The sequence below is a fragment of the Phaseolus vulgaris genome, chromosome 1, assembly GCF_051622355.1.
Source record: "Phaseolus vulgaris cultivar YP4 chromosome 1, ASM5162235v1, whole genome shotgun sequence".
NCBI classification, from domain to species: Eukaryota; Viridiplantae; Streptophyta; class Magnoliopsida; order Fabales; family Fabaceae; genus Phaseolus; species Phaseolus vulgaris.
In genome coordinates, this window is record NC_143498.1 from 40,698,931 (window position 1) to 40,725,208 (window position 26,278).

The 26,278-nt window shown below is 31.4% G+C and overlaps 2 protein-coding genes across 4 annotated transcripts; both read left to right on the forward strand.

The window, feature by feature from the left end:
* The first annotated feature begins 9,132 nt into the window (after nucleotides 1–9,132).
* LOC137814052 (putative disease resistance protein RGA3) lies at nucleotides 9,133–12,250 on the forward strand. 3 transcript variants are annotated; one of them, XM_090302453.1, is made up of 2 exons: nucleotides 9,133–9,589; nucleotides 11,194–12,250. In XM_090302453.1, exons 1-2 carry the CDS (start codon nucleotides 9,284–9,286, stop codon nucleotides 11,209–11,211), a joined length of 324 nt encoding a protein of 107 aa, XP_090158579.1. In that variant the 5' UTR covers nucleotides 9,133–9,283; the 3' UTR covers nucleotides 11,212–12,250. The 3 variants fall into 3 exon arrangements, with proteins under 3 accessions (XP_090158579.1, XP_068472688.1, XP_068472687.1); XM_068616587.2 differs by having other exon boundaries at nucleotides 9,163–10,852; XM_068616586.2 differs by having other exon boundaries at nucleotides 9,163–12,250.
* An 8,869-nt stretch (nucleotides 12,251–21,119) lies between these two features.
* LOC137814055 (putative disease resistance protein RGA1) lies at nucleotides 21,120–23,868 on the forward strand. Its single transcript, XM_068616591.2, has one exon. The coding sequence runs from the start codon at nucleotides 21,283–21,285 to the stop codon at nucleotides 23,797–23,799; it is 2,517 nt and encodes an 838-aa protein (XP_068472692.1). The 5' UTR covers nucleotides 21,120–21,282; the 3' UTR covers nucleotides 23,800–23,868.
* The last annotated feature ends 2,410 nt before the right edge of the window (nucleotides 23,869–26,278 follow it).

Sequence of the window (26,278 nt, forward strand, 5' to 3'; positions counted from 1 at the left end):
GAACTATCATAAACAATTACGGATGACACAATCCATCACACACAATGGTGTCTACAAATGCCAAAATTCGGAACACATTAGTGATGGCAAAATCTGGAACACATAATGATGCCTAGGGATGACAAAAAATTAATAATATTGTAAATAATATATATATTATAATAATAAAAAATATATTAATCTATACCTATATATAAAGGGGATTCCTCTCTTAGCTGCTCTTAATTTTTTTTCCTATTTTATCCTTATATTAATATTTAATTTTATTATTGTATTATGGTTATTGTGTCATTTCCTATTCCCCTCTTAACTGCTTTTAATTTTTTTTTCCATTTTATCCTTACTTAATAATTTATTGTATTAATTTATTTTGGTTATTTGGACATTTTATAATTTCAAAAATTAATAAAATAATTTTTTAATTTTAAAATTTATTTTATTTGTTATTATTTAACTGGAGAGTGGAGAGAATGGAGAGAATGGAGAGAGTGGAGAGATTGATTAATTACGTTTCTGTTTTAAAGATCTTCTTCTCTATTAAATAAAAAATTAAAGATATTTGTAATATTTTGTGGACCACTTTAACAGTGGAGATTTGGTACGTTACTTTTCTGATTTAAACTGATATTTTTTTTATTAAATTTGATTTAAGAAAAGGATTTTATGATTCTCCACTACACATAACCCACATATCCTACTTAAGAAAAGGATTTGGTACGAAGGAACATTAGATTTGGGTGCGAAAGATGGGAACAATTTAAACGAGTCTCTATACAGGTTTAAGGGTCCAAGGTGAAGAAAAGAAGCAGATTTCATTGCATTTTCTTCTTTTGTTGGTTTATTGTTTAATGATGTCATATGTATTGTAATGATTGTCATATATTATTGGTTGTTTATAGACCTAATGAAAAATATTGGTTTAATTCCTATAATTGATAAAATATTAAAAATTATTAAAAAAAATATGAAACTCAAATTCTATTTAATTATTTTTTCGGTTGAGTTTGTAGTTTTAAATAAATTTTAACTACCAAATACATATATTTTTACCCATAATTAATAAAATATTAAAAATTATAAAAAAATATGAAACTCAAACTCTATTTAATTATTTTCTATGAGAGACGGTTTTGAATTCAAATAGCAATTTTGAATTTTAAATTTTGAAAATTCATTCATTCTCTTTACCATATGTAACTTTTAATTACTGTTCTCCACTATTTTATTAACCTACTCTTTAACTGTATACTCTTTAACTTCTCATTTTAATGTCATTAAGAGAAATTGTTTTTGAAGAATAAAAAAATACTAAAGAAAGAGAAATAAAAAATGCGGATACACACTACTCTTTAACTGTATACTCTTTAACTTCTCAATTTAATGTTATTAAGAGAAATTGTTTTTGAAAAATAAAAAAAATACTAAAGAAATTAAAAATGCGGATACATAGGCACGTCAGTGCCTGTGTTCCCGCTAGTATTAATAATATGAATATGAATATTTAAATATTAGAATAACAATAATCTTTAAAATTAATTTATAAAATAATAATATTAATTAAAAAATAATAATAATAATGAACATAAATTAAATAAATAAATTATTATTATTTATTTTATTTTATATATATCAAATATTATTAATTATTATTTTTATTTTATTTTATATATATCAAATATTTAAAATATAGAAGCTTCATTCCAAAAAAAAAAATTAACAATAAAAAATAAAGATTGCATAACACTTGTCAATTTAAGCTTTGATCTTCAAAATGTGATTTGTGATATCCATACTTAAATAGACATTCATCTTCATAAAAAACTTAGTCTGAGATTCCATCTCAAATAAAATGAACCTTTTTTAAGACTTCAGTGTTTAATGTGGAATAAATTGCTTCTAAACAAAAATGTGTGCTTATTTTTCATGCTTTCAAAATTTTTCGGAGGAGCTTGTCTCCTACAAAATCATATGAAGATAACTTTTTTAAGATCTGAAAAAAAAAAAAAAAAGTCGAACCAAAAGTGTATATAACATGTACAAATATAGGATTTTGAACTGAAGCACTGGTGAAGCTGAAGCAAACCTGGGTGCAGCCCACATATACATACTAGTTACTTTAGCTTCCAAATCACTTTTAGTTTATTAGATAAGCACATGATATGATCTATGTTGTTCATTACTATTTTGCTTGCAAAAATTAGTTGTAGTTGTGATAACAGAAAAAAGGGTGCAATGCTGTTGGGTTGGGTGAATTGGATGTGGGTTGGGTGCTCATTTAAAAAAATCATAATTTTCATTTCATTAAGGGTATTTTAGTCTTTTTCTTTATATATATTGGGTGTAGTTTAAAATGATCTGGTGCAGGAAGAATCTGCCTAATATTTAAGATAATGGTGACGTCAACCTAATTGATGACAAAATTAATTGAAAATAAATAAATTAGACACTCAATAGAGATTTTTTTTAATAAATACTTAATTGTTGGTACAAAAACAAAGCAGCTGATCCAGTAGTGCGGGCTGCAATAAGAGCTCGGTGTCATTATGTTAATAAAAAATGGCTCGGCGGTATGTTAACCAATTGGTATACTACAAAAACACGACTTCAAAAAGAATAATCAAATTTTCGAGAGACCTCAAGTTTGGTTAAATCATAAATTAATTTAGGTTCACTACTTAAAAAATTAAAATTTGAATAATTTAATGAGTTAATGATATGATTAAATTTACCAAATTTATTTTTTAAAATTATCTTGAATAAATTCACTATTTCTTTCTTTTTCGATTGCCTGGAAAGAGCAAGATGTTTCTTTTGTTCTTTTTTCAACAATTTTTGATCTCTAATAAACTTATCATTAGGATTTTCATGTGAGGTGGTTTGGTGAGTTTTTCTACCAAACTTGTGCAATTTTAATTTATCGATGGATAAATTTTATAAAATTGACATAAATGAGGTACATCGTGTTTTAAAAACCTAATTTTTCTATTTTATTTTTATTTGTTAAATTTGTTTTTATTTAATATAAATATATTTTTTATTTAAAATATTTTAATTAATAAATTAATATTTAAATATTTAAATATTATTATATATTTTTTTCAAAGTATTCACTTATATTTTTAATATTATTTTCAAAGTATTTACATATATTTTTAATATAAAACTTTTTTTTAGCATTCCAACGTAAGCCTCCGAGACCCTTCGTTCTTTTTCACATATATATTAATGTTCCAATCTCAAGTCCACTAAGATGACATTGTTAGGTTCAATAATCACATTCAATGTATTGTTTGTTTTGAAACTTGATGCTTCTATCATAATTTTTCTTGTAAAAGGTGTCTTTGTTGACTAAAAGAGGTGATTGCACAAAAGTTATCCTTAAACTTGAATCCTAAGCAACGTGAGACTTTTTGACTTAATAAAATAAGCCCTCAGTCAAGGCCTAAGGGGTAGGAGTAAATTGGAACTCTCCTTTGTGGAACAAGATGCTTTGATGTCTCCAAATCCAAGAGAAAAGCTTGAAGACCTTGTTGTTGGGTGTGTGTGTTGTCTAGTTGTTTGAAACTTGTTAATTCACTCCTTAAGATGATCCAAGTTCATTTGAATCTTTAACCTTTTGAAAAGATGAGTTTTCTAAAAAGTTGTTGAAATTTCAACAGGTTGAAATTTCGAAACAACAGGTTGGTTTACCTTAGTAGTTTTTTAAAAGGTTTTGAAAAAGCTTGACTTTGTTGTTAAGTCAATTCAACCGATTGTTTCGACAAATCAATCGATTGTTTTTCCTGAAAACCTTAACAAAATTATGTTAAGTGGTTTTAAGATGTTTTAAATTATCCTAGCTACCTTGGCTCTTTTATTAAATGTTTTTGACCATTTGATTGGTCTATATAAAGGTGGTTTTACGCTCCTAATCTTGAAGTAAGAAAAATAGTTAATCAAAAACAGTTTTTCCAAGATTTGAAAGTGTTTTGGATCATTCTTAAGTGTGTGGAATAAGATTGGGTTGTAATTTTGAACTTTAAGCTTTGTAATACCTAGGTGTATTCTATTCCCTTCTTCCTTGATTACTGTATTTCTGTATTTGTGTTGCTAGAAAGTGTTGTGTGTTCTTGAGGGGTTCAAGATCAACACTCTTTGTGTGATTTTCCAAAGGTAGTGTGTTTCTTGAGGGGATCAAGGTCACTTCTTTGGTGTGTGGTGTTTGTAATATGGTTTTAATTGCATAGTGAAATACCCAGTGGTTTCTGGGGACTGGATGTAACTTTTAGTGTAAGAGTGAACCAGTATAAATATATTTGTGTGATTCTCTCTTTCCATGACCTCACATATATATGTTTTAAGTTGTTTTTATTAACTGTTGTTAAAAACAACTGGTTGAATCGCAAAAACAACCGGTTTGATTTTCTGGAAATCAACTAAAACAATTTTGTGTTTTGCTTTCCTTAGTTTATTTCTCTGTGATTCTTCATTGACTTTTATTATACCTTCAAAGTTTGCGAAAATCATTCTTAAACAATTCACCCCCCTCTTGTTTAAGGCCATATATTCTAACATCCTTTTCCTCCCCAAAAACGATACCAATGTTCTAACTTTAAGTTTGCTAAGATAGCATTGTTATGGTCAATCACCATATCTGAGATATTATCCATTGTGAAAATTGATGCTTCCGTCACAATTTTGCCTTAAGAGATTCTATAATGTTTCAAAAGAGGAAGAAGTTTATAAACAACCATTGGTCTCGACTCCTACGTGATGTGAAACTTGTGGATGTACCAAAATAATTTCTAAGGAAGCTTGCATCATAGGTTTATGAAGAAGTTTCTGAAGTCTATTATTTGTATGAGAACATTTAAGGGATCAAAAACACTTTGTCAATTGTGAAAGGTGAGATTTTTTATGTTAAGGAGAAGTAGAACCATGAGTTATGTGAATGACTAATGCAAATAAAAAATGTATGCTTGGATGTTATTAAGAGCCAGAGATCTTGAGAAAACAAGTTGTCAAAGCTTAAGGAAGCATCAAGATAAAGCTAGGCCACTTTTTTCTTAATCTAATTTCCTTATTTTTTTGTCACAAGATTTCTCATCAAATAAAATATATTCCACATAAATTGGATAAGAAAACAAACACTACAAGACAATTTGTTATTACCTACTACAAAAATCATAGGTAATACAAGAAATTCATTCGTAAAACATAATTTACCTATGGTAAAAAATTCGTTGGTAAATTGTTTGTAGGTAATTGTTACCTACATATTTTCAAAATTTGTCGATAAATTCATATGTTGGTAGTTAACGTCCATATGTAATTACGTATGGATAACTTCACATATAATTATGTATAGATAAATCTATTTGTAATTATGTATGAATAGATCCTTACATAATTACTATGGATAGTATGTACGTATTTATCTTCGAAATCATCCATACGTAATTTTTTTGATGTTTTCATGTATTAGTCTTTTTCTACAAGACATATATACAATCATGGACATTAGTTCTTTAATCTCTCCTACTCAACAGGATTTAAGGGAGTGCATTGTGAGACACCAAAAGAAGAAAACTCATATAATGTTTGAGAAAATCTACTTTCAAAATTTTCTTATTGAAATAAGACATGTATGTTATAAAATAGTAAATAATTTACATGTATAATAATAAACTTGAAAGAAACTAATGTGTGTCCGCCTTGATCTATTATCGACGAAATCCCCATTACAATTTTGTATTTGTATTTGTTGAAATACTTCATCATTATGGATCGGGCAATCAACCTTCTTTGTTCAAACAAAAATTTTATAAAGTGAGAAATTAGTATTACATCATAAATGAATGTGAAAGTATATTAAAGAAGTCATATAAAATGAATGGTGTGTTCATCCAACCTGATAGATCCTCCCGTGTGCAAACTCCCACCCTTTTTGGGTGCACGATTTTTCTTAGTTGTATCATATTTTGATTGATATAAAGACATGTTTCACTTTTTCAACAGATTATTTCAAACATTATTTCCAATTCATTTAGGCTTCTTATCTTCTTTTCAAACTTCTTTAAACATCTCTAAAAGTCTATAAGATGTCCTAGAGTGAAATTTTTTCCTTAATTATGTTTTTATCCTAAACCTTGATGACATCTTCTTTGTAAGACATAATGAAGAAGTTGCCATATATAATTCTCCATCTAAGCAAATGTTGTTCAAATAGACTAAGTATATTTAAAAAATAAAAATAACTAAAACAAAATTAATGCTGAAAACAACAACCATTGTAGCATTGTATGTTATCACAAAGAGAAGCAAAACCACATTAAAAAAGTCTATTATTATTTTGTAGATTATTCACATTATCCAAATTATCAAAACAATAAAATGATCATTAGACAATAAAACAAACAACTTCACTTAAATTTTAGTAAAATATAAGGCACATGTCTCCAATATTTCAAGAGTTAGATTCAATTAACTATATATATTTAGATGTGATATTATATATAATATATCTTGGTCTTAAATTATAAAAAAATATTAGGTGGTGTAGATTATTATGACCCAACTAATTTTTATATGACACATAATATATTATTATTATTATATGATCATAAATTAAAAATTAAATATGGGATAGAACAATGTCATAGTTTTCTTTGAAGTTATAGTATATAATTGTAATTATAAAGGAAAATATAATAATTTGAAAAATGCGATGATATGTCTAAACCCCTTTTGAACTTCTAAGTAATTTTCGTTTAATAAATTTGACCTGTGGTGATTCCTCTTATATGCAATTCAATGACATATAGGAAGTAATGTTAGGCAATATAAAATGAAAGTTCGCGTGTGGGAGGCAAGTTCATTTCGAAAATGGATAGGGTGATTCTCACTCCATCCAATCAATTTGAATTTGCACCCAATCTTTGCGAAAATATGAAAATACCCTTAATGAAATTTGCGATAATATAAAAATATCCTTAATGAAATTGAAAGAGGTTAAGGGAGAGATCTGTACCCAATCACAACACCTATTCGTTTTCGCATAGCAGTCGCCACGACCACCGCCACCTTCGTGCTCGCGCAGCAGCCACACCGCCACTGCCACCTTTGTTTTCGCACTGAACGCAACGGGCAGCGTCGTCTTGCCATTCTTTCGTTCACATTTCTCCTCTAAGGCAGTTGTATCCATTGAGAATGTTGAAAAAAAAATTCACTTAGCTTCTGGATATAGAAATCCATAAGTCAAAAAATATATTTCCGCATGCCCACATCTGGAACACAATTAACAATTCCAGATATGTACATCCGAAATTCAAAACCCAATTCCAGATATATACATCCAGAATACAAAAACCAATTTCGAAAAATGATATCCATAATGCATTTCTCTACTACGGACATAGGCATCCGGGAGCTTCAACTACAAATGTTATTTACTTATGGATGTTTATATCCGGAGTGTTTAACAAAGACAAGGGCATAATGAGATTTTAAAAAATTTGTTGGGTGTAGGAAACAATTGATTGGGTGCAGGAAGTAATTTCCAAATGGAAACTCAAACTGCAAAATGAGCAATGATAGAGAGAGGAAAAATGAAGACTCTTTCTTCCTACACCTCCATAGCTTCTTCTGCCACCCCCATACTAAATGTAAAAATACCATTTTCTCCTTTTTTGTGCCACCTCCATATATAATCCGGAAGCTGTTTTTGAATCCAGAAGTGTTCTTGAGATTTATAAAATCCAGAACTCTTTTTTGCATTTGAAATAAGCCTATGAATTATGTAATTCGGATATATTCTGGATTACATAATCTGGAAGTCAATCTCATATTTAGAAAAGACTTCTGGATTATATAATCCGGAAGCTAATCACTCCTCTGAAAAAAGGCTTCCGGATTACATAATTCGGAAGCTAATTTTACGTATAGAAAAGACTTCTGGATTATGTAATCCGGAAGCTAATCACAGAAGGCTTCCGGATTACATAATCCAGAAGCTAATTCTGGATCTAGAAAAAGACTTCCGGATTATGTAATCCAGAATATTAATAAAGGGTATTTTTGAAATATAAAAAATATATGGGGGTGGCACAAGAAGGTATGGAGGTGCAGGAAGAAGCAGCCAAAAATGAAATTAAGTCATTGTTTACTGGATCTGTACGTTAGATTCACCATGGATCCAATTCTCTATACATACAAATAATTCTATTAGTTGTTTAATATACTATTTTATAAAATTCGTATATAATATAAGAATGTAAATAACAGTTTCTAAATGTTATTGACTACGCAACATAAACATAGAAATGCAATAGCAGTTAAGAACTATAACCCAAAAAGTCCGTGCTGACCCATCCTGTTTGGTCAATACGTAACCCAAAAAGTCCTTGCTTCCACCTCATTACAAAATAATAAATAAGTCAAAGGAGTGTTCTCAAATTTTAGACTAGAAAAAAACCTCAATATTAAGAAAATTCAAACACGTCATCACAAAATCCTAAAAAAAATCTGTATAGCTATATAAAGTTCCTAATTGTTATTGATTATCCAACATAAACACTTTAATGCAATAACTAAAAACTATAGTCCAAAAAGTCCTTGCTTCCGCTCCTCTTCCAAGTCATTTTGTCAAAAATCCATTCTATTTGGTCAATACGTGTTCGCTGTACATTTCCTTTGCTCCTCTTCCAAATCATATCCTACTTCCATCAATTAACTGTATTAACACCATTTTCCTATAAATTAATAAAATACAAATTTACTTATTAAAATAAAAAATAACAATTTTTAAGGTTACCATATCACCTACTTTATTTTTATTGCTAACATCTGAAATATAAAATAATCGTAGTCTAATACTTATAGAAATTAAAATAATATTTGTATAATTTCAAGCACTAAATTAAATGTGGAAGTATATTACTTAAGGATTTAATTAAGTTTTAAATATATTATAAATTTAAGTATTTTTAATTAAATTTGTTGTTTTATATTTAAAATTTCTTTTATTTTTATTGAATTACGGGATGACATAACCTTATCTATATATTTTAGTCTCCAGTTTGTGGCCATTCATCAATTTGATTATTCCCTTAACTCAGCAAAGTCAAAAGTATTTGATTTGAATAAAAAAAAATTAATCAAGCTTTCAAGAAGTAAGAAAACAAATCTACCACACATTTTGTTCGTTTACTTTGTCCCTCACTTATGAAAAATTATACTTGCTTGTTTGTTGCCGGTTCAAAACGGTACACACTTCCAACTCTGTTTCTTCTCTTTCGTGAAGAACATGGCCGAATATTTTGTCTTTGATATTGCTGAATCACTGCTAAGGAAGCTTGCTTCTTTTGTTTGTGAAGAAGCTTCTCGTGTTTATGATGTGTATGAGGATATCATAGGGATCAAAGATACTTTGTCAATTGTGAAAGGTGTGCTTTTGGATGCTGAGCATAAGAAGGAGCAGAGGCATGGGCTGCGTGAATGGCTCAGGCAGATTCAAAACGTATGCCTAGATGCTGAAGATGTGTTGGATGGACTTGAGTGCCAAAATCTGAGAAAACAAGTTCTCAAAGCTTCAGGCAGCACAAGGATGAAGGTAGACCACTTATTTTCTTCATCTAATTCTCTTGTTTTTCGTTTTAGGATGGCTCATCAAATCAAACATGTTAGGCGTAGATTTGATAAGATAGCAGCTGATGGAAACAAGTTTGGTCTTGAGAGGATTGAGGTTGATCACAGACTTGTGCAAAGGAGAGATATGAGTTATTCCCATGTTGATGCTTCAGGGGTGATTGGAAGGGAGAGTGATAGAGAAGAAATTATTAAGCTTTTGATGCAACCTCACCCTCATGGTGATGGTTATGGAGATCAAAGTGTTTGTGTTGTTCCCATAGTGGGTATTGGTGGGTTGGGGAAGACCACACTTGCGAAGTTGGTTTTCAATGATAAGAGAATAGATGATCTTTTCCCGTTGAAGATGTGGGTGTGTATCTCTGATGACTTTGACATAAGACAGATAATTATTAAAATCATCAACTCTGCTTCAGCTTCGGCTCCAAGTATTGCTCTTGCTCACCAAGAAAACATTAACAGGTTAGATATTGAGCAGCTACAAAGTCGTCTTAGACTAAAGCTTTCTGGTCAGAAGTATTTACTCGTGTTGGATGATATATGGAATGATGATCGTGCGAAATGGATAGAGTTGAAAGATTTAATAAAAGTTGGTGCGGTGGGAAGCAAAATTGTAGTGACAACACGAAGTAACTCAATTGCTTCAATGGTGGGCACTGTTCCATCGTATGTTTTAGAAGGTCTTTCCATGGAGAATTGTTTTTCTCTGTTTGTCAAATGGGCATTTAAGGAAGGCGAAGGAAAAAACTATCCATATCTATTGGAGATTGGGAAAGAAATTGTGAAAAAATGTAGAGGGGTTCCACTGGCAGTACGAAGTTTAGGAAGTTCTCTGTTCCTAATTGTAGATTTAGAGAGGTGGGAATTTGTGAGATACCATGAAATATGGAAGATAAAACAAAACAAAGATGACATTTTACCTGCTCTTAAGTTGAGCTATGACCAAATGCCTTCCTATTTAAGGCACATTTTTGCTTTCTTTTCTCTTTATCCTAAAGATTATGGCTTTTCTAGTGCTGAAATTGTTATTCTTTGGGAGTCACTTGGATTACTTCAATCTCCAGTTGGAAATCGAAAGCTTGAGAATATTGCAAGGCAATATATTGATGAGTTACAAGCAAGATCATTGCTTGAGGATTTTGAGGACTTTGGTCACTATTACTATTTCAAAGTACATGATTTGGTACATGATCTTGCTCTGTATGTTGCCAAAGAGGAGCTTCTAATGGTAAACTCCCTTACTCGCTATATACCTGAGCAAATAAGGCATTTTTCAGTTGTTGACAATGATTCACTTAACCATGTTTTGTTCCCTAAATCCAGCAGTGTGAGAACTATATTATTTCCCCTAAAGGGAACCGGTATCGACAGTGAAACTCTTCTGCATACTTGGATAACAAGATACAAATACTTACGCTATTTAGATTTAAGTGATTCCTCTTTTGAGACACTGCCTAATTCAGTTGCTAAATTGGAGCATCTACGAACTCTCTTTTTAAATAACTGCAAAATAAAAAGATTTCCTCATTCTCTATGCAAACTCCATAATTTGAAATTTTTGTCTTTCAGAGGATGCATGGAGCTTGAAACATTGCCTAAAAGATTAGGGATGTTAGTCAGCCTTCGGAAATTGTATATAACCACAAAACAATCTGTTCTGCCTGAGGATGAATTTGCAAGCTTGAGAAATCTTCATACTTTGAGTTTTGAATATTGTGCCAACTTGAAGTTTTTGTTCAGAAGGGAACAACTCACTTTCCTTGAAGTTTTGATCGTTCAATCATGTGGGAGCCTACAGTTATTACCTCTTCATAATCTCCCTAAACTGGAGGTTCTGTTTGTATCAAGGTGTGAGATGCTAAATTTGAACTGTGAAATCCCAATCCACAGATTGAGGATGAAATTCCTGCATCTTGAGCATTGTCCGAAGCTGCATACATTGCCTCAATGGATTCAAGAATCAGTAGACACTTTGCGGACATTATTGATTTTGAATTGTGACACTCTTAAGATGTTTCCTAAGTGGCTCACAACGATGACTCGTCTTAAGATGCTCCATATTATTAACTGTCCTAAACTGTTGTGTCTCCCTAGTGAAATGCAAGGCCTCACTGCCCTTGATGATTTGACTATAGAGGGTTGTCCTGAATTGTGTCGAAAATGTGAGCCACAAAATGGTGAGTACTGGTCTTTCATCGCTCATATCAAACGCGTTTCCATTGGAGAAACAAGAAAAGGGAAACTCCTTTTTCGAATGCTGCAGCAGATGCGGTTAAGATTGCGCGATCAGTAACACTGAAATGTTGCATAAAAAACTATGCTGTGGCTGAATTTTCCATTTAACAACAAAAAATTGTATTGGGCAAGAGCAATTAACAAACTGTTAGGCACTTGTAAAGCCATTGCTAGTAAGTATTTTCACTTTTAACCTTTTTTTCTTTTGAATACTCAACTGTTAATATGAGAAAAGTTTGCATCTTCATGTCAAGGAGATGATTTGACAGTTACTTCTATCGTCTCCGATTACATTGAAACGCATCTCTATTTTTGAAGTACATAGTTTTTATTTGGGTTACATGAAGAACAATTGTAATTATTTTTTTATAATTCATCCATTTTAGTTCTACTATCTATCATTTTTTGAATTAGCATTAGTTTTCTTAGATAACCAATGAGTGTCATATATTCTATTTGGTAATTTCATATGTCTAAATATGTTTCGCAATGAGAGAAGAATGAAGTCATCACAATGCAGGTCTTAGTTTATGTTTCCTTAACGTAAATCATACAGATATCTTACTATCCACCATTTCCATGAATGTAAGTATAAACCACCTTGCTAAACCTTGACCACAACCTTGAGGATGACGGGGATGAACCAACTAATAATGAAACTTGGGGACGAACCTGATCGTGATTAGGTGCATAAAGCTTAAGCTCAACTTAAAGACTGTTAGATATTTTCAGTTTTGTTATGACCTGTTCTACAACATTAGTTAGTATTTGATTTAAGTTGTTATGCTTTATTTTTAGAGTTAGTTTCGTATTCATCTATTTGTTCTATTTTTTGTTGAGCCTATTTAATTTTTTTTTCCTCAAAATAAATATACAATATTCCTCCCAAACAGTTTCTCTTTTATTTTTCATTCCTGTTGTTCATATAAGAGTGATATTCAAGCTGTGATTCTGTGAACAATAAATTATTAAACAAAACAAAATGTCCTCCGATAATTTTGTACAACCAGTGATTCCGCGCTTTGATGTTACATGATCATCAAAGTATGTTAATGGAAAATTTTCTGAGATCCCATCATGATCAGTACCGGCAAGTAGATTTTCTGGGAATACCAGATTTGGCTGAGGGCACAACAACAACAGATTCACAGAAAATAGAAGTTGAACTGTTGAAATTGAAGGATCTTAAGGCAAATAATTATCTTTTTCCAAGCAATTGTTCATACAATCTTGCAAAGACACATCAAAGGAATTTTGGGATTCGATGAAAAATAAATTCCAAGGATCAGCTAGCAAAGCGACAACAACTTCAAGCACTTTTGCTCAGAATTTGAAATGCATCAGATGAAATTTGGTGAGTGAGTTTCTAACTTCTTCTCAAGAACGATGACCATCATCAGCAATATGAACATTTTGGGAAAAATTAGAAGATGTGGTTGTAGTTGAACAAAATAATGTCCTAATTGATACCAAAATTTAAATGTGGTTTGTTCCATTGAGGAGTAAAACAATATTGATCTTTTATCCCTTGATTAATGGCAAGGTTCATTATTAGTTCATGAGAGAAAGTTGCAGCAGCAAGACAATGTAGAGTTAGCTTTAAAAGTCCCATCAGATCATTCGAGGAAAGAAGATGGAGGATGTGGATCAAACAACATCAATAAAGATCGACGTAGAGGATATGGTAGAGGTCGAGAATGAAGAAACTATGCTTATCAACTGCTGGTGTTGACCCTCTCAGGTGGGAAGTACGGGCCAGTCTCGTAACAATAAGGGAGTCTCTAGTAGACTTAGGCAGGGTATTATGGGACTGCAATAGAGGTCATGCAATCAAGGAGCAGCTACAAGGTGTTGTACTGTGGCAATAAAAGAAGTGTTATAGGGGAGGATGGAGTGCGGAACAAGGCATCTAGCAAGGAACGAGTGTCAAACCTTTGTATTGAGCATGGTGGTTGGATGCTGAGGAGTTTGGTGTGCAGATGCTGTTATGTGCAACACTCTGTTGTTTGGTATGCTGGAATTGGATATGGGGATGTGCTTATTTCACTTCATTCAGTTTTGAAGCCACTATTTTTGGGCTTTTCTGATTGACCTAAGGCATGTGCTGGTTTCTAGTAGCCTGCAAGTTGTTTTACTGCATCAATGGTTGTGTGAGTCTAATAGGTGCTCTATGGTGATCAAGAACCAAAAGCTTCTGTTGTATGGAATTCTTGACTTTTGTATACGGGTTGGGATACCCCTGAAGTGTCCCATTTTAATTTTATTTATTCTTTGCTGATAAAAAAAAAAAACTGCTGGTGTCAAGGGAATAAAACCGAGCAAGATATTTGTGAACAGAAAATATATATTTTATTTCACTGCTATTTTTCAAATAAGAATACAATCTCTCTAAATAGTCTTACCATAGACTTCTCAAATTCTACCTTCTCTCTCATAAAACCTATACTATAATTTACATTTAAATCATAGTATAAATGACATTCAAAACTAGAATTAAAGATAATAATTATTGGCTATTCAGATGCTAAAATAAAACTGGCGGAAGGCTTTGAGTTTAATGCTAACAAATTCCCCCTTAAACTCAAACCTTTCATATTATTCATTCAGATTGTTGCTTTTCTGATTGTCATACCTCACACTGCCTCCAATATTTGTCTTCACTATATCAATCCGTGCAGAATTTTGAATTGAATTACTTTTAATTTTCCAAACAAAATCTTCTCCACCTTCACCCTTTGAATTAAAAGGATTTAAGAAAGACTTTGACTTCAATGAGCTTCGAAGATAATGATTATACCATATTTCCCTTTCAGATGATGTCTCAACACCATTCCATTTATGGTCTTCTCCTAAATCAAAACCATTATTTTCAAGTAAAACACATGAACCAAAAGGGGCTTTTAATTTGAATTGTAATTCATTCACCTTTTCTTTTTGTGCCAAAAGCAACAAATGGAGTTCTTCAACTTGATTGACTCTACTTTCCTTGTCTTTCTCCATATCAACATATTTTTCTTCCAATTTTGTAAACCTTTTTTCCAGGTTATCAAATTTTGCTTCAACACTCTCCAATAATTTTCCCATACTGAGAATATTTTTTCTTCAAGTCAGGTACATAAATTTATGTGACACTTTCTTTGGACTTAAAGGCCATGTGCTCCTCCTCCATTGGATTGAGAGCAAAACTTTTTCCCTTCATTTCAACTTTAAACAAATCTCTGTCATCAACATCTTTGATTAAGCAACGTTTATTTTCAAACATCACTTTATAGCCTTTTTCCAACAATTGACCAACACTCAAAATATTTTGATCAATCTCTGGCACAAAAAGAACATTTGTGATGATTTTTATACCTTTATAGCTTGTGATAGCTATTGTGCCTTTTCCTTTTACTGCAAGGTGTTCATCATTTCCAATCCTCACCCTTTTAATTTCAGTAGTTTTCAATTCCTTGAAGAGTTCCTTGTCATGTGTCATGTGGTTGGTGCAGCCACTGTCAATTAGCCAAGATGCACTTGAAATATTGCAGCAAAAACCAGTTGCAACGAAAAGTACATCCTCCTCCTCATTTGCAATTTGAGCATCTACATCTTGTTGCTCACTTTGGTTTCTACAAATGATTGCTTTATGCCCAAGTTGATTGCACTTGTTGCACTTAGCATCAGGTCTTCTTCAACACTTAAACGGTGGATGACCTAACTTGTTGCAATGCTTACAAGGAGGATAAGTTCTACCTTTGTTTCTCCAGCCACCTTCATGTTTGACTAGTAAGGCTCCTTCTACTGCTTCATCTTGTCTCGTGGCTCTCCTTTGTTTTTGTGCTTGTAAAGCATTTAAGAGCTCTGCAAGAGAAATCTTTGATAGGTCCTTTGTGTTCTCCAGGGTTGTTATGGTGGCTTTAAACCTCTCTGGAACTGTTACAAGCAGTTTTTCCACAATTCTTGAATCTTTAAACACAAATCCAAGCAACCTCACTTTGTTGGCAATGCTTAGAAGTCTGTCCGAGTACTCTTTTACGGATTCTGACTCCTTCATTCTCTGCAATTCAAACTCTCTGATTAGATTCAGGGTTTGCATTCCACGAATCCTCTCATCGCCTTCATATTCTGCCTTGAGGTAATCCCAAATTTCTTTTGCTGACTTCAAGGACATTATCCTTGTGAATACCATAGGAGATACAGCTGCAAATAGACATGCTTTTGCCTTTGATTTCTTCATCTTTTATTTCTTGTGTGATTTTATTTGTGCCACTGTAGGGTTTTCTGGAAGGGACTGAATTTCATAGTCCTCTTCTACAGCTTCCCATAAATCCAATGTTTCTAGGTAGGTCTCCATACGAACAACCCACATTTGATAATTGTCTCCATCAAAGACAGGTGGTGCCATTGCTGAAAAATTTGATCCTCCTTCCATTGGTGCACTCTACTAACCTCACAGATCCCTCAAGAAAATAGCTCTGATACCAATGGTTGGTGTTGAGGGAATAAAACAGAGCAAGATATTTGTGAACAAAAAATATATATTTTATTTCACTGCTATTTTTCAAATAAGAATACAATCTCTTTAAATAGTCTTACAATAGACTTCTCAAATTCTACCTTCTCTCTCATAAAACCTATACTATAATTTACATTTAAATCATAGTATAAATGACATTCAAAACTAGAATTAAAGATAATAATTATTGGCTATTCAGATGCTAAAATAAAACTGATGACGGCTGAAGGCTTTGAGTTTAATGCTAACATCAACAAATCAACATCAATGAAACCAATCTTAGAAAAAAGGAAGGGGATGAGGTGGTTATCAAGAGAAGTTAGCAGACAAGACAAGTGTTGAATGCTATCAGTGTCACAAGTATGGTCACTACAAATTAGAATGCCGATCAAATTTGCCAAATGCACACAAAGCATCCAATTTTGTAGAAAAGGAGGAAGAGCAAGTTGGAGAAATCTCATTGCTGATGGTTTGTCATGTAAGGGAGTCAACCAGCGAACTTATGGTATTAATGTTGAATCTTAACAACTTTGATACCAATTATGGGATTAAACATTTATCATTACACTAAAAGATATATAGTTTATATTTAGGATGAAATCTTCTAGTTAAGAAGAGTGCAGCAGTCCAAACATTACGTATGGGACAATTGATGTACCTGCAACAATTTAGACGTGAGTGCAGCAATAATATGAGTGTCAATTTAGCTCATTTCATCCATTTCCACCTAAGTTCAATGGCTGCAGCATCTTCTTCAAGAGGTCCACACAATCTGATAATCTTGGTGCTATCTACTCGAATTCAAATAATGTATTTAACTCTAGGATGAAATATCTAGAAATAGACTGTCCATTTTTCCGAGACCATGCATCCAACAAAGAGCTTTGGGTGCTGTACATTGCATCTAATCTTCAACTTGCACACTTTCTAAAGCTCTTTCTGCAGCAAAATTTTCTCTTCTAAAGTCTAAGATTGGTGTAGCCCGTTCAACCACCAACTTGCGTGTTCCAATTGCTGCTATCAAAATATAACTGATCATGTCTTTCTATCGTTAGCTTTTTTGAATTTGTAAATTGCTTTCAATCCTGTCCTGTTATCAAATTTGTAAATCAAACTTACTCTTATCCGTTGTTTTTAGCTCTATCTCTCGTGTGCAGCAATTCAATCAACAAAACAATCATTTCCACTTCATTGTTTCACTGTAAACTTAATGTTATTTTTTCTTTAATATACCAATAATTAATTTTATAAAGAATCATTTTATTTAGATAACTTACGTAAGTTTTGAATCCCCAATTCTAATTAGTATAGTACATATGTTCAATCCAACTATAAATTTTGGTATAATAGTAACAATTTACATTAGAGCTAATGTCACAAATTAATTTAATTCTCAGTTGTACAATTAATAATTAGGGATGGTGGAGAGTTACATCAACTATCTTATAACATAGTTGAACTAAGTCAAGTTACATTCGAATAGTTAAATTTCTAGAACAACCCATTGACATTTTATATTTTGTTTTAATATTCTTGTTATTGTGAAATAAACATAGAAGAATTGAAAAATTTAGGAAAATGATGCTAATTGCATTTAGTAAAACAAGATCTCTATCAATGACAAATAATTGAGGACAAACATTCACTCTCAGAAACAACCTTCAAATTCTTTCACGAGCTCAAAAAAAAGTTGTTTTCTTGTATTACCCGATAACACAAAAGCCACAAATAAAGTCAATAATATACATGTGTTGGTTTTGCATTAACAAAATGTTATATGTATTAAGTAACTTCACTGCATGAGTCCAAACACTACAAGAAAAAAACATTTTAGTTGCCAACAGAAAGTGGGGGCTATAAAAAAGGGCTATAAAAAAAGCCACTAGTAAGGGTGAAGTTTACTAATGTTGAACACAAAAATAAATGTCAAATATTGTGTCCATAATGGATACCTTTAACTCACACTACAAATTATTAAAATAATAATAATAAATAAACGTCTAGAATGAGGACACAAAATAGATGCAATGAAAAAATTAAGTGACAAAATAATATTGAGTTTAGAAAGTGGACACAAAGTGGATGCAAGTTAAAAATTATTAAAATAATAATAATAAGTTAGCGTTTAGAATGTGGACACAAAGTAAAATGCAATAAAAAAATAAGTTGCAGAATGATACTGCGTCGAGAATGGAAACACAAAGATGCAAGTTAATATTTTATTAAATTTAGTGCAGGTTTAGGTGACACTAAGTTTAATTATTGTTGGAGATCACACATCAACTAGATATGAGGACATTTCATAGTATATAAGTGTGTGCAAACCTCAGCTTTTATGAAGTTGAGTTAGGCTTAAAGTCTACTTCTTAATATGATATCACAGTCATTTCGAGTCTATCCTAGCATTGTTTGTTGGGCTTATCAGACCACCTTCTATCGGTCTCACGCAAGAGTTGGTAGCCTCGACGTGAGGGACTATTTCATAGTATATAAGTGGGTGCAAAAACTTAAATTCCACTTCTTAATAATTATTTAACTTTATAGTCATTTTAGTGTCTCCAAAATCTATGTTATAGTTAAATAATATATTTTTATTTATGTAGGCTTAGCCAACACTACCTAATAAATTTGTGTCCCATTGGAAGTCGTCTCTAATGCATAGCCACCAAAAGATTAACTTCCATTTCTATTGGGACGCTAAACTCACACTAGCCCCATGTAGCGTCTCTTTTTTGCTCTTTGCGTTGCTCTTTTGGGGACTCTACGATTATTATTTCTTGTAGTGAGAAAACAGTTATCATAACTCTAGAAGTGTTATCAAACTCATTTTAGTAAATATACATGTCACACTCTAGCAACATCAATCATTGTTGCATATCAGTTCTTAATCTTCTTACCTCACATTCATGTGTAATGATTATGTGCATTACTTACTAGATAATCGTATGTAATGATTGAATGTATTACCTATGACTATAATTGGTATGTAATTTTAGGATAATATTCGTATGTAATGTTGAGTTTACCTACGGATTTGTATCTATATATAGTAATCCCTACACTAGAAGAAAATCATTAAATAGTAACAAAATTTAGAGACAAAAAATAATTAGTCACTAACTAAATTAAATACTAATTTAGAGACTAAAAGGTTATTCATATTTAAAGTGATTTCTATTATTAATAAATTTTCTTAAAATGGTTTCTAGATTGGTATCTAAATTAGCTACTTAAGTTTTAGTTACTAATATTTTAGATTCTAAATTAGCATCTAAATGACTAGTACAGACTAATTTAGAATATAAAGTACTAAGTAGTTAAAACATTAGTAGTTAATGGATAGATACTGGCCCAAGTCCACATCGTCATGGTTTTTGGGAATATTATTATAACCCCCACATAATTATGTTAGTGTAATAATATTAATTTAGATAAATATATTACGTGAATCAATCTTATTAATGCACAATTAACATAATTTTAAAGCACAATATCCAGATCTATTTGAATACTCTGATTTACTTGCACAATGTACCTAATTATATTATATAAACGTTTTAATATCTCTTATTATATTACATAAATACTCTAATTATATTAGAGGAATACTCAAAACTTTAAAATCTGGAGAAACCAGTGTCAAAGATCCAAGCCCTTGATTATAAATAGATGACCACTCATAGGAAGTAATCTCAACTCGAATTTTATCACTATACTTACTATATACTCATAATTTGATATTCTTATTGACCTGACCGTCAAAGTGTTTATTTTTTTGCAGGTGGAGCCCCCCTCATTACTTGGAAGCTGAATCATTAAAGCTTGAAAGAAGACTATTCGAAACTCACCCGGATTTGAACTGACCTCATCCCGACAAATATCAATTTATAAACCATTTTATAATTTTTTTATTAATAATAACAACTACTTTAGATACCGATAATTTCTTTAGTTTATAAAATGATATCTAATTTAGTCAAATAATAATTAATTATTATGGTATTTAAAATTAGTTTTTATTTAATGATTTTCTTGTACTACTATCTAAATATGAATTTTTTTAGTGGGAAAATTTGTCAAAGAGAAACATGAATTTCAATTAAAAAGATGAATTACATTCTATAACATCTAATCCGAAAGTAAAAAAATAAACTTTTGAATTACATGTTTCATGAGCCAAGAAATAAATTTCTGATTTGCTAAATCCAAAATTCGTAATTATACTTTTGGATTGGTTTTCCGAGAACACCTTACAAATTCCTAAATCTAGAAGTTGAAAAGTAGAATTTGAGACTGCATAATCATGATTTTTCTAATGAGGTGTTTTTCCCAAATTGTGTAATGTGGAACTTTAATCTTTTCTAATTATGGAATGTACTATTTGATCTTTCAAATTATACAATTTATAACTACATACTATTATGAGTTGCTCAAAGCTTTCAAGTTACACAATATTCTAGAAAAAAGAATAAAAAACTAGTGTGAACACCTCTAGTGTTGCTCAAATGCTATGAATAAAACGTAAAACATACCCAACACAACTAAGTAACTTCAACACCTTCAAGGCCTTCACCTCCAACAATAATTTTTTCCAAATCCAGTGACTAAAGCAAGAGCTAACAAGGGCATCAATGGAAGTTGAATGTGGTCATAGATAGAAAGGCTAAAAAAGACATTTAAAAAAAATAAGGGATGGAAACAAAAGCCCTTAAGTAGAGATGGTCCAAAATGTTTTTAGATCACATAATTCAATACTTACACTAGTATTATAGGCATACCGAGGTTAAAAGAACATTCAATCACTAAAAATTGACTTTGGTTGGTCAATGTCAACTGCTTGACTTGTCAAGATTTTGTATGAGCATAGAGGGACAATCAGCACCAACCAACTTTTACCCCCAAATCCTTTCTGCTATCCCAAAAACATGGCCGATTATTTTGCCTTCGATATTGTTAACTCACTGCTAGGGAAGCTTGCTTCGTATGCTTATGAAGAAGCTTCTCAAGCGTACGGTTTGTATGAGGATGTGCAAGAGATCAAAGACACTTTGTCAATTGTGAAAGGTGTGTTGTTGGATGCCGAGGAGAAGAAAGAACATAATCAAGGCTTGCGCGAATGGCTCAGGCAGATCCAAAACGTTTGCGCCGATGCTGAAGATGTATTGGATGGATTTGAGTATCAAAGCTCTCGAAAGCAAGTTGTCAAAGCTTCAGGCAGCATCAGGGTGAAGGTAGACCACTTCTTTTCTTCATCTAATCCTCTTGTTTTTCGTCTTAAGATGGCTCATGAAATCAAAGATGTTAGGGAAAGATTGAATAAGATAGCAGCTGATGGGAACAAGTTTGGTCTTGAGAGGATTGAGGTTGACAACAGACTTGTCCAAAGGAGAGAAATGACTTATTCCCATGTTGAAGCTTCTGATGTTGTAGGAAGGGAGAGTGATAAGGAGGAAATTATGAAGCTTTTGATGCAACCTCACCCTCATGGTGATGGTTATGGAGATCAAAGTGTTTGTGTTATTCCCATAGTGGGTATTGGAGGGTTGGGGAAGACCACACTGGCGAAGTTGGTTTTCAATGATAAGAGAATGGATGATCTTTTCCAGTTGAAGATGTGGGTGTGTATCTCTGATGACTTTGACATAAGACAGATAATTATTAAAATCATCAACTCTGCTTCTGCTTCAGCTCCAAGTATTGCTCTTGCTCACCAAGAAAACATCAACAGCTTAGATATTGATCAGCTGCAAAGTTGTCTTAGACACAAGCTTTCTGGAGAGAAGTATTTACTCGTGTTGGATGATATATGGAATGATGATTATGCAAAATGGATAGAGTTGAAAAATTTAATAAAAGTTGGTGCGGTGGGAAGCAAAATCATTGTGACAACTCGAAGTAACTCCATTGCTTCAATGATGGGCACCACTCCTCCATATATTTTAGAAGGCCTTTCTCCACAGAATTGCTTATCCCTGTTTGTGAGATGGGCATTTAAGGATGGTAAAGAGAAGCAACATCCAAACCTAATGGAGATAGGAAAAGAAATTGTGAAAAAATGCTGTGGGGTTCCACTAGCAGTGAGAACCTTGGGAACTTCCCTCTTCTCTACTTCAGATATAGAGAAGTGGGAATTTGTTAGAGATCATGAGATATGGAATTTAAAGCAAAAGAGAGAAGACATCTTACCTGCACTTAAGTTGAGTTATGATCAAATGCCATTCCATTTGAAGCACTGTTTTGCTTACTTTTCCCTTTTTCCCAAAGATTTTCGTTTTATTAATACAGAAATTACTAATCTTTGGGCGTCACTTGGACTACTTCAATCCCCGAATGGAACTCAAAAGGTGGACAAGATTGCAAGACAATATATAGAAGAGCTACATTCAAGATCTTTTCTTCAGGATTTCACTGACTATGGACTCTTCTATTTTTTCAACGTGCACGATTTGGTGCATGATCTTGCACTGTATGTTGCGAAGGAGGAGTTTCTGATGGTAGATTCACGTACGCAAAGTATACCAGAGCAAGTTAGGCACATATCAATTGTTGAAACTGATTCTCTTGACAATACCCTGTTCCCCAAATCCAAAAGTCTGAGAACAATTATTTTTCCCGTTGAAGGAGTGGGTCTTGCGAGAGAAGCTCTTCTGCAGACATGGTTATCAAGGTACAGATACTTACGGATGTTAGATTTAAGTGATTCTTCTTTCGAGACGCTTCCAAATTCAATTTATAAATTGGTGCATCTGCGAGTTCTGGATCTTTCTAACAACCGCCAAATCAAAAGACTTCCTCATTCTATTTGCAAACTCCAGAATTTGCAAGTTTTCTCAGTCAGCGGATGCATGGAGCTTGAAGCATTGCCTAAAGGAATTGGGATGTTGAAGAACCTTCGAGAGCTGAAAATAACCACAAAGCAAGCTTTTATGTCACAGGATGAAGTTGCAAAGTTGAGCAATCTTCAAACCTTGAGTTTTGAATATTGCGTGAACTTGAAGTTTGTGTTGGAAAAGGAACAACTCACTCAGCTAAGTTCCCTTCAGATATTGGTTGTTCGATCCTGCGGGAGCCTAGAGTCCTTACCCTTTTACATTCTGACTAAATTGGAGGCTCTCTTTGTGGCAGATTGTAAGAAGTTAAATTTGGTTTTTGAAGGCGAATTCCAAAGACTGAGGATGAAGTTTCTGCATGTAGAGAATTTTCCGTGGCTAATTAGACTTCCTACATGGATCGAAGGAGCTGCAGATACTTTGCAGACCTTGATTATTCATAATCTGCCAATCCTTGACGTACTTCCTCAGTTTATACCTAGAATGACTCGTCTTAAGAGACTCCACATTTCTGAATGTCCTTCACTTCGCTTTCTTCCCACTCACATGCATCGCCTCACTACCATTGAAGATTTGAGCTTAGATGGAACAACCGTAATTAATATTGTATAACTAATTCTTATTTAATTAGAAATTGGAAATAGATTATTTTTATTGAATTAGAAGAATATTCTTTTGGTTTTTTTTGACTATCATGGAGTTACTTTTTTTGCTTTTGACCAAAATGGGGTCCGTTTAAAAAAAATTATAAATTTAGGCAAGTCATGCCAATTCGGCACGACTTCATATGCACAAATCATCCCAATTAAACACGACTCTGCCCTGTCATACTGAAGTCGTGTCAACGTGGTATGACTTCTGCCACGTCATAATTTTTTTTTTATTGTTTATATTGGGTAGTAAGTTATGTAATGTTAAAAATTAATTTGATACATAATTTTCTAAGAGTGTTAGTTTTAAGGAACAAAAAATTGGATAATCGTGTATGGATCATGTTTGACGGTAAACCCTAAACCCTAATTAAAAAATGAAGAAAATTGTTATTGAATTTGGAAATAAATAGATAAATGAAAATTTATTGTATTTGAAAAATAAATAGAGAATTATTGTTGTGAATTAGCAAAATAAATAGCTTGAGAAGTAATGATTATTAGTGGACTTCAGTATACGACTTCAGTATGACATGGCAGAGTCGTGTCAAATTGGGACGATTTGTGCATATGAAGTCGTGCTAAATTGGCACGACTTGCCCAAATTTGTAATTTTTTTTAAACGGACCCCATTTTGGTAAAAACAAAAAAAAATAACCTCATCATGATCAAAAACCCATATTCTTTTTAGAGAGAACATCAATCCTACCATATAAATGTATGTCAATATTTTACATATCTTAATAATTGTTTATAGTATATTACAAAACTATATATATTTTGAAAAATAATAAGAATTCTACATCAAAGTGGAGAACTATCTATATATTTTAAATATTCTAAATTCTTCACGAGTCATTTTTTAAGGAGTTCTACTTCTACTGGTATAACATGTACATAAAGAAAAACATGGAAAGAAGTGATGTCTTTATAAATCTTAAATATCAATCTTAATAAACTTAACAAACAACAGGATCTATGACTTGACCTATAACCATAGTAATAGAGCCTATGTCATAATCTCACTTTATGACACATATGAATCCATATTCCATTTTTGATGATTCACTATAAACATCAAAAGTTACTTGGAAAGAAGTAGGTAGTTGAGTAATTCTCATAAAAAATATTAGTACAATTATAATTATTTTTCTCGAGAGTTCTTCTGTTAATAAAACGATGTATATTGACTAACATTGGCAATGTTGAGCAAGTATCATAGTGTCAAATTTGGTCTATGAATATCTTAATTGAGGACATTATTATGAACTATTAAGATATTTCACCTACTTGGGTAACTTCGGTAGATCTCATTATCTTTTATTTTGCAGTGTACCAAACTGTGACTTTCCAAATACAAAGACTCATACATTAATCTGATTTTAACTTAATGCAACAAATTATTACTCTTAATTTCAAAATCACATAGTATGATGATGATTAATCTATGCACAACATTCATACAAAAAAATATACAAATAATAATAAAGCATATAAGCGATTTTCTTTTATCCAAACTCATTAAATAAAAATAATAATTAATTTTACTTTATTTTATTATTACTTTATATATTTCTTTGAGTTAAAAAATTATATTTCTAATAATTTATAATAAAATAAAATAAGAAATAAAGCAAAAACTTTAAATAATTAAATATGAATCACTATATTATAGAAAAATAAAATAAGAAAAATTTAAAGAAATAAACAAGACTAATGCGTGACTAGAGGTAAAAAAAAATAAAAAAAAAAATAGGACCAATGCTTGACTAGAGATAAATATAAATAAATAAATATTATCAATGCGTAACTGGAGGGAAAGATAAATAAAACCAATGCGTAGCTGGATGTAATAATAAACAAATACGATAAATCTGTAACTTAAGATAAAAATAAATAAATAAAATTAGTGTGCAACTAAAGATAAAAATAAATATATAAATAAGTAAACAGGACTAATGCTTAACTAAAAATAAAAAATAAATAAATAAAACTAGAACCAATGCTTAACTGTAAAAATAAATTTAATTTTTCTTTTATTTTAATGTTTCACATAATATCTTCAATAATGTTTTGAATAATATTTTAAATATTATTATTATTATTTTATATTATCCATTAGAAGGTTTTTAATATTATCATTATTACTATTAATTAAAAATATAAATTTTATTAATTAATTAATATTTTAATTATTTATTTGTATTATTATTTTCAATTTATTTAATCATAATGTTTCTTAAAAATTACTTAATTTATTTTCTAACATTTAAATTTTATCTAAGATATAAAAAAAATTTTAAAAGTATAAAATTTGCTAATTCTTATTTTAAGGTAAAGATCAAATAATTAATATGGTTATTTAAAAACAAGGATATTACAGTAAAAAGTTTCCCTACCTAAATAATACAGGAACAAGCCTTATTTTAAGTGACAATCAC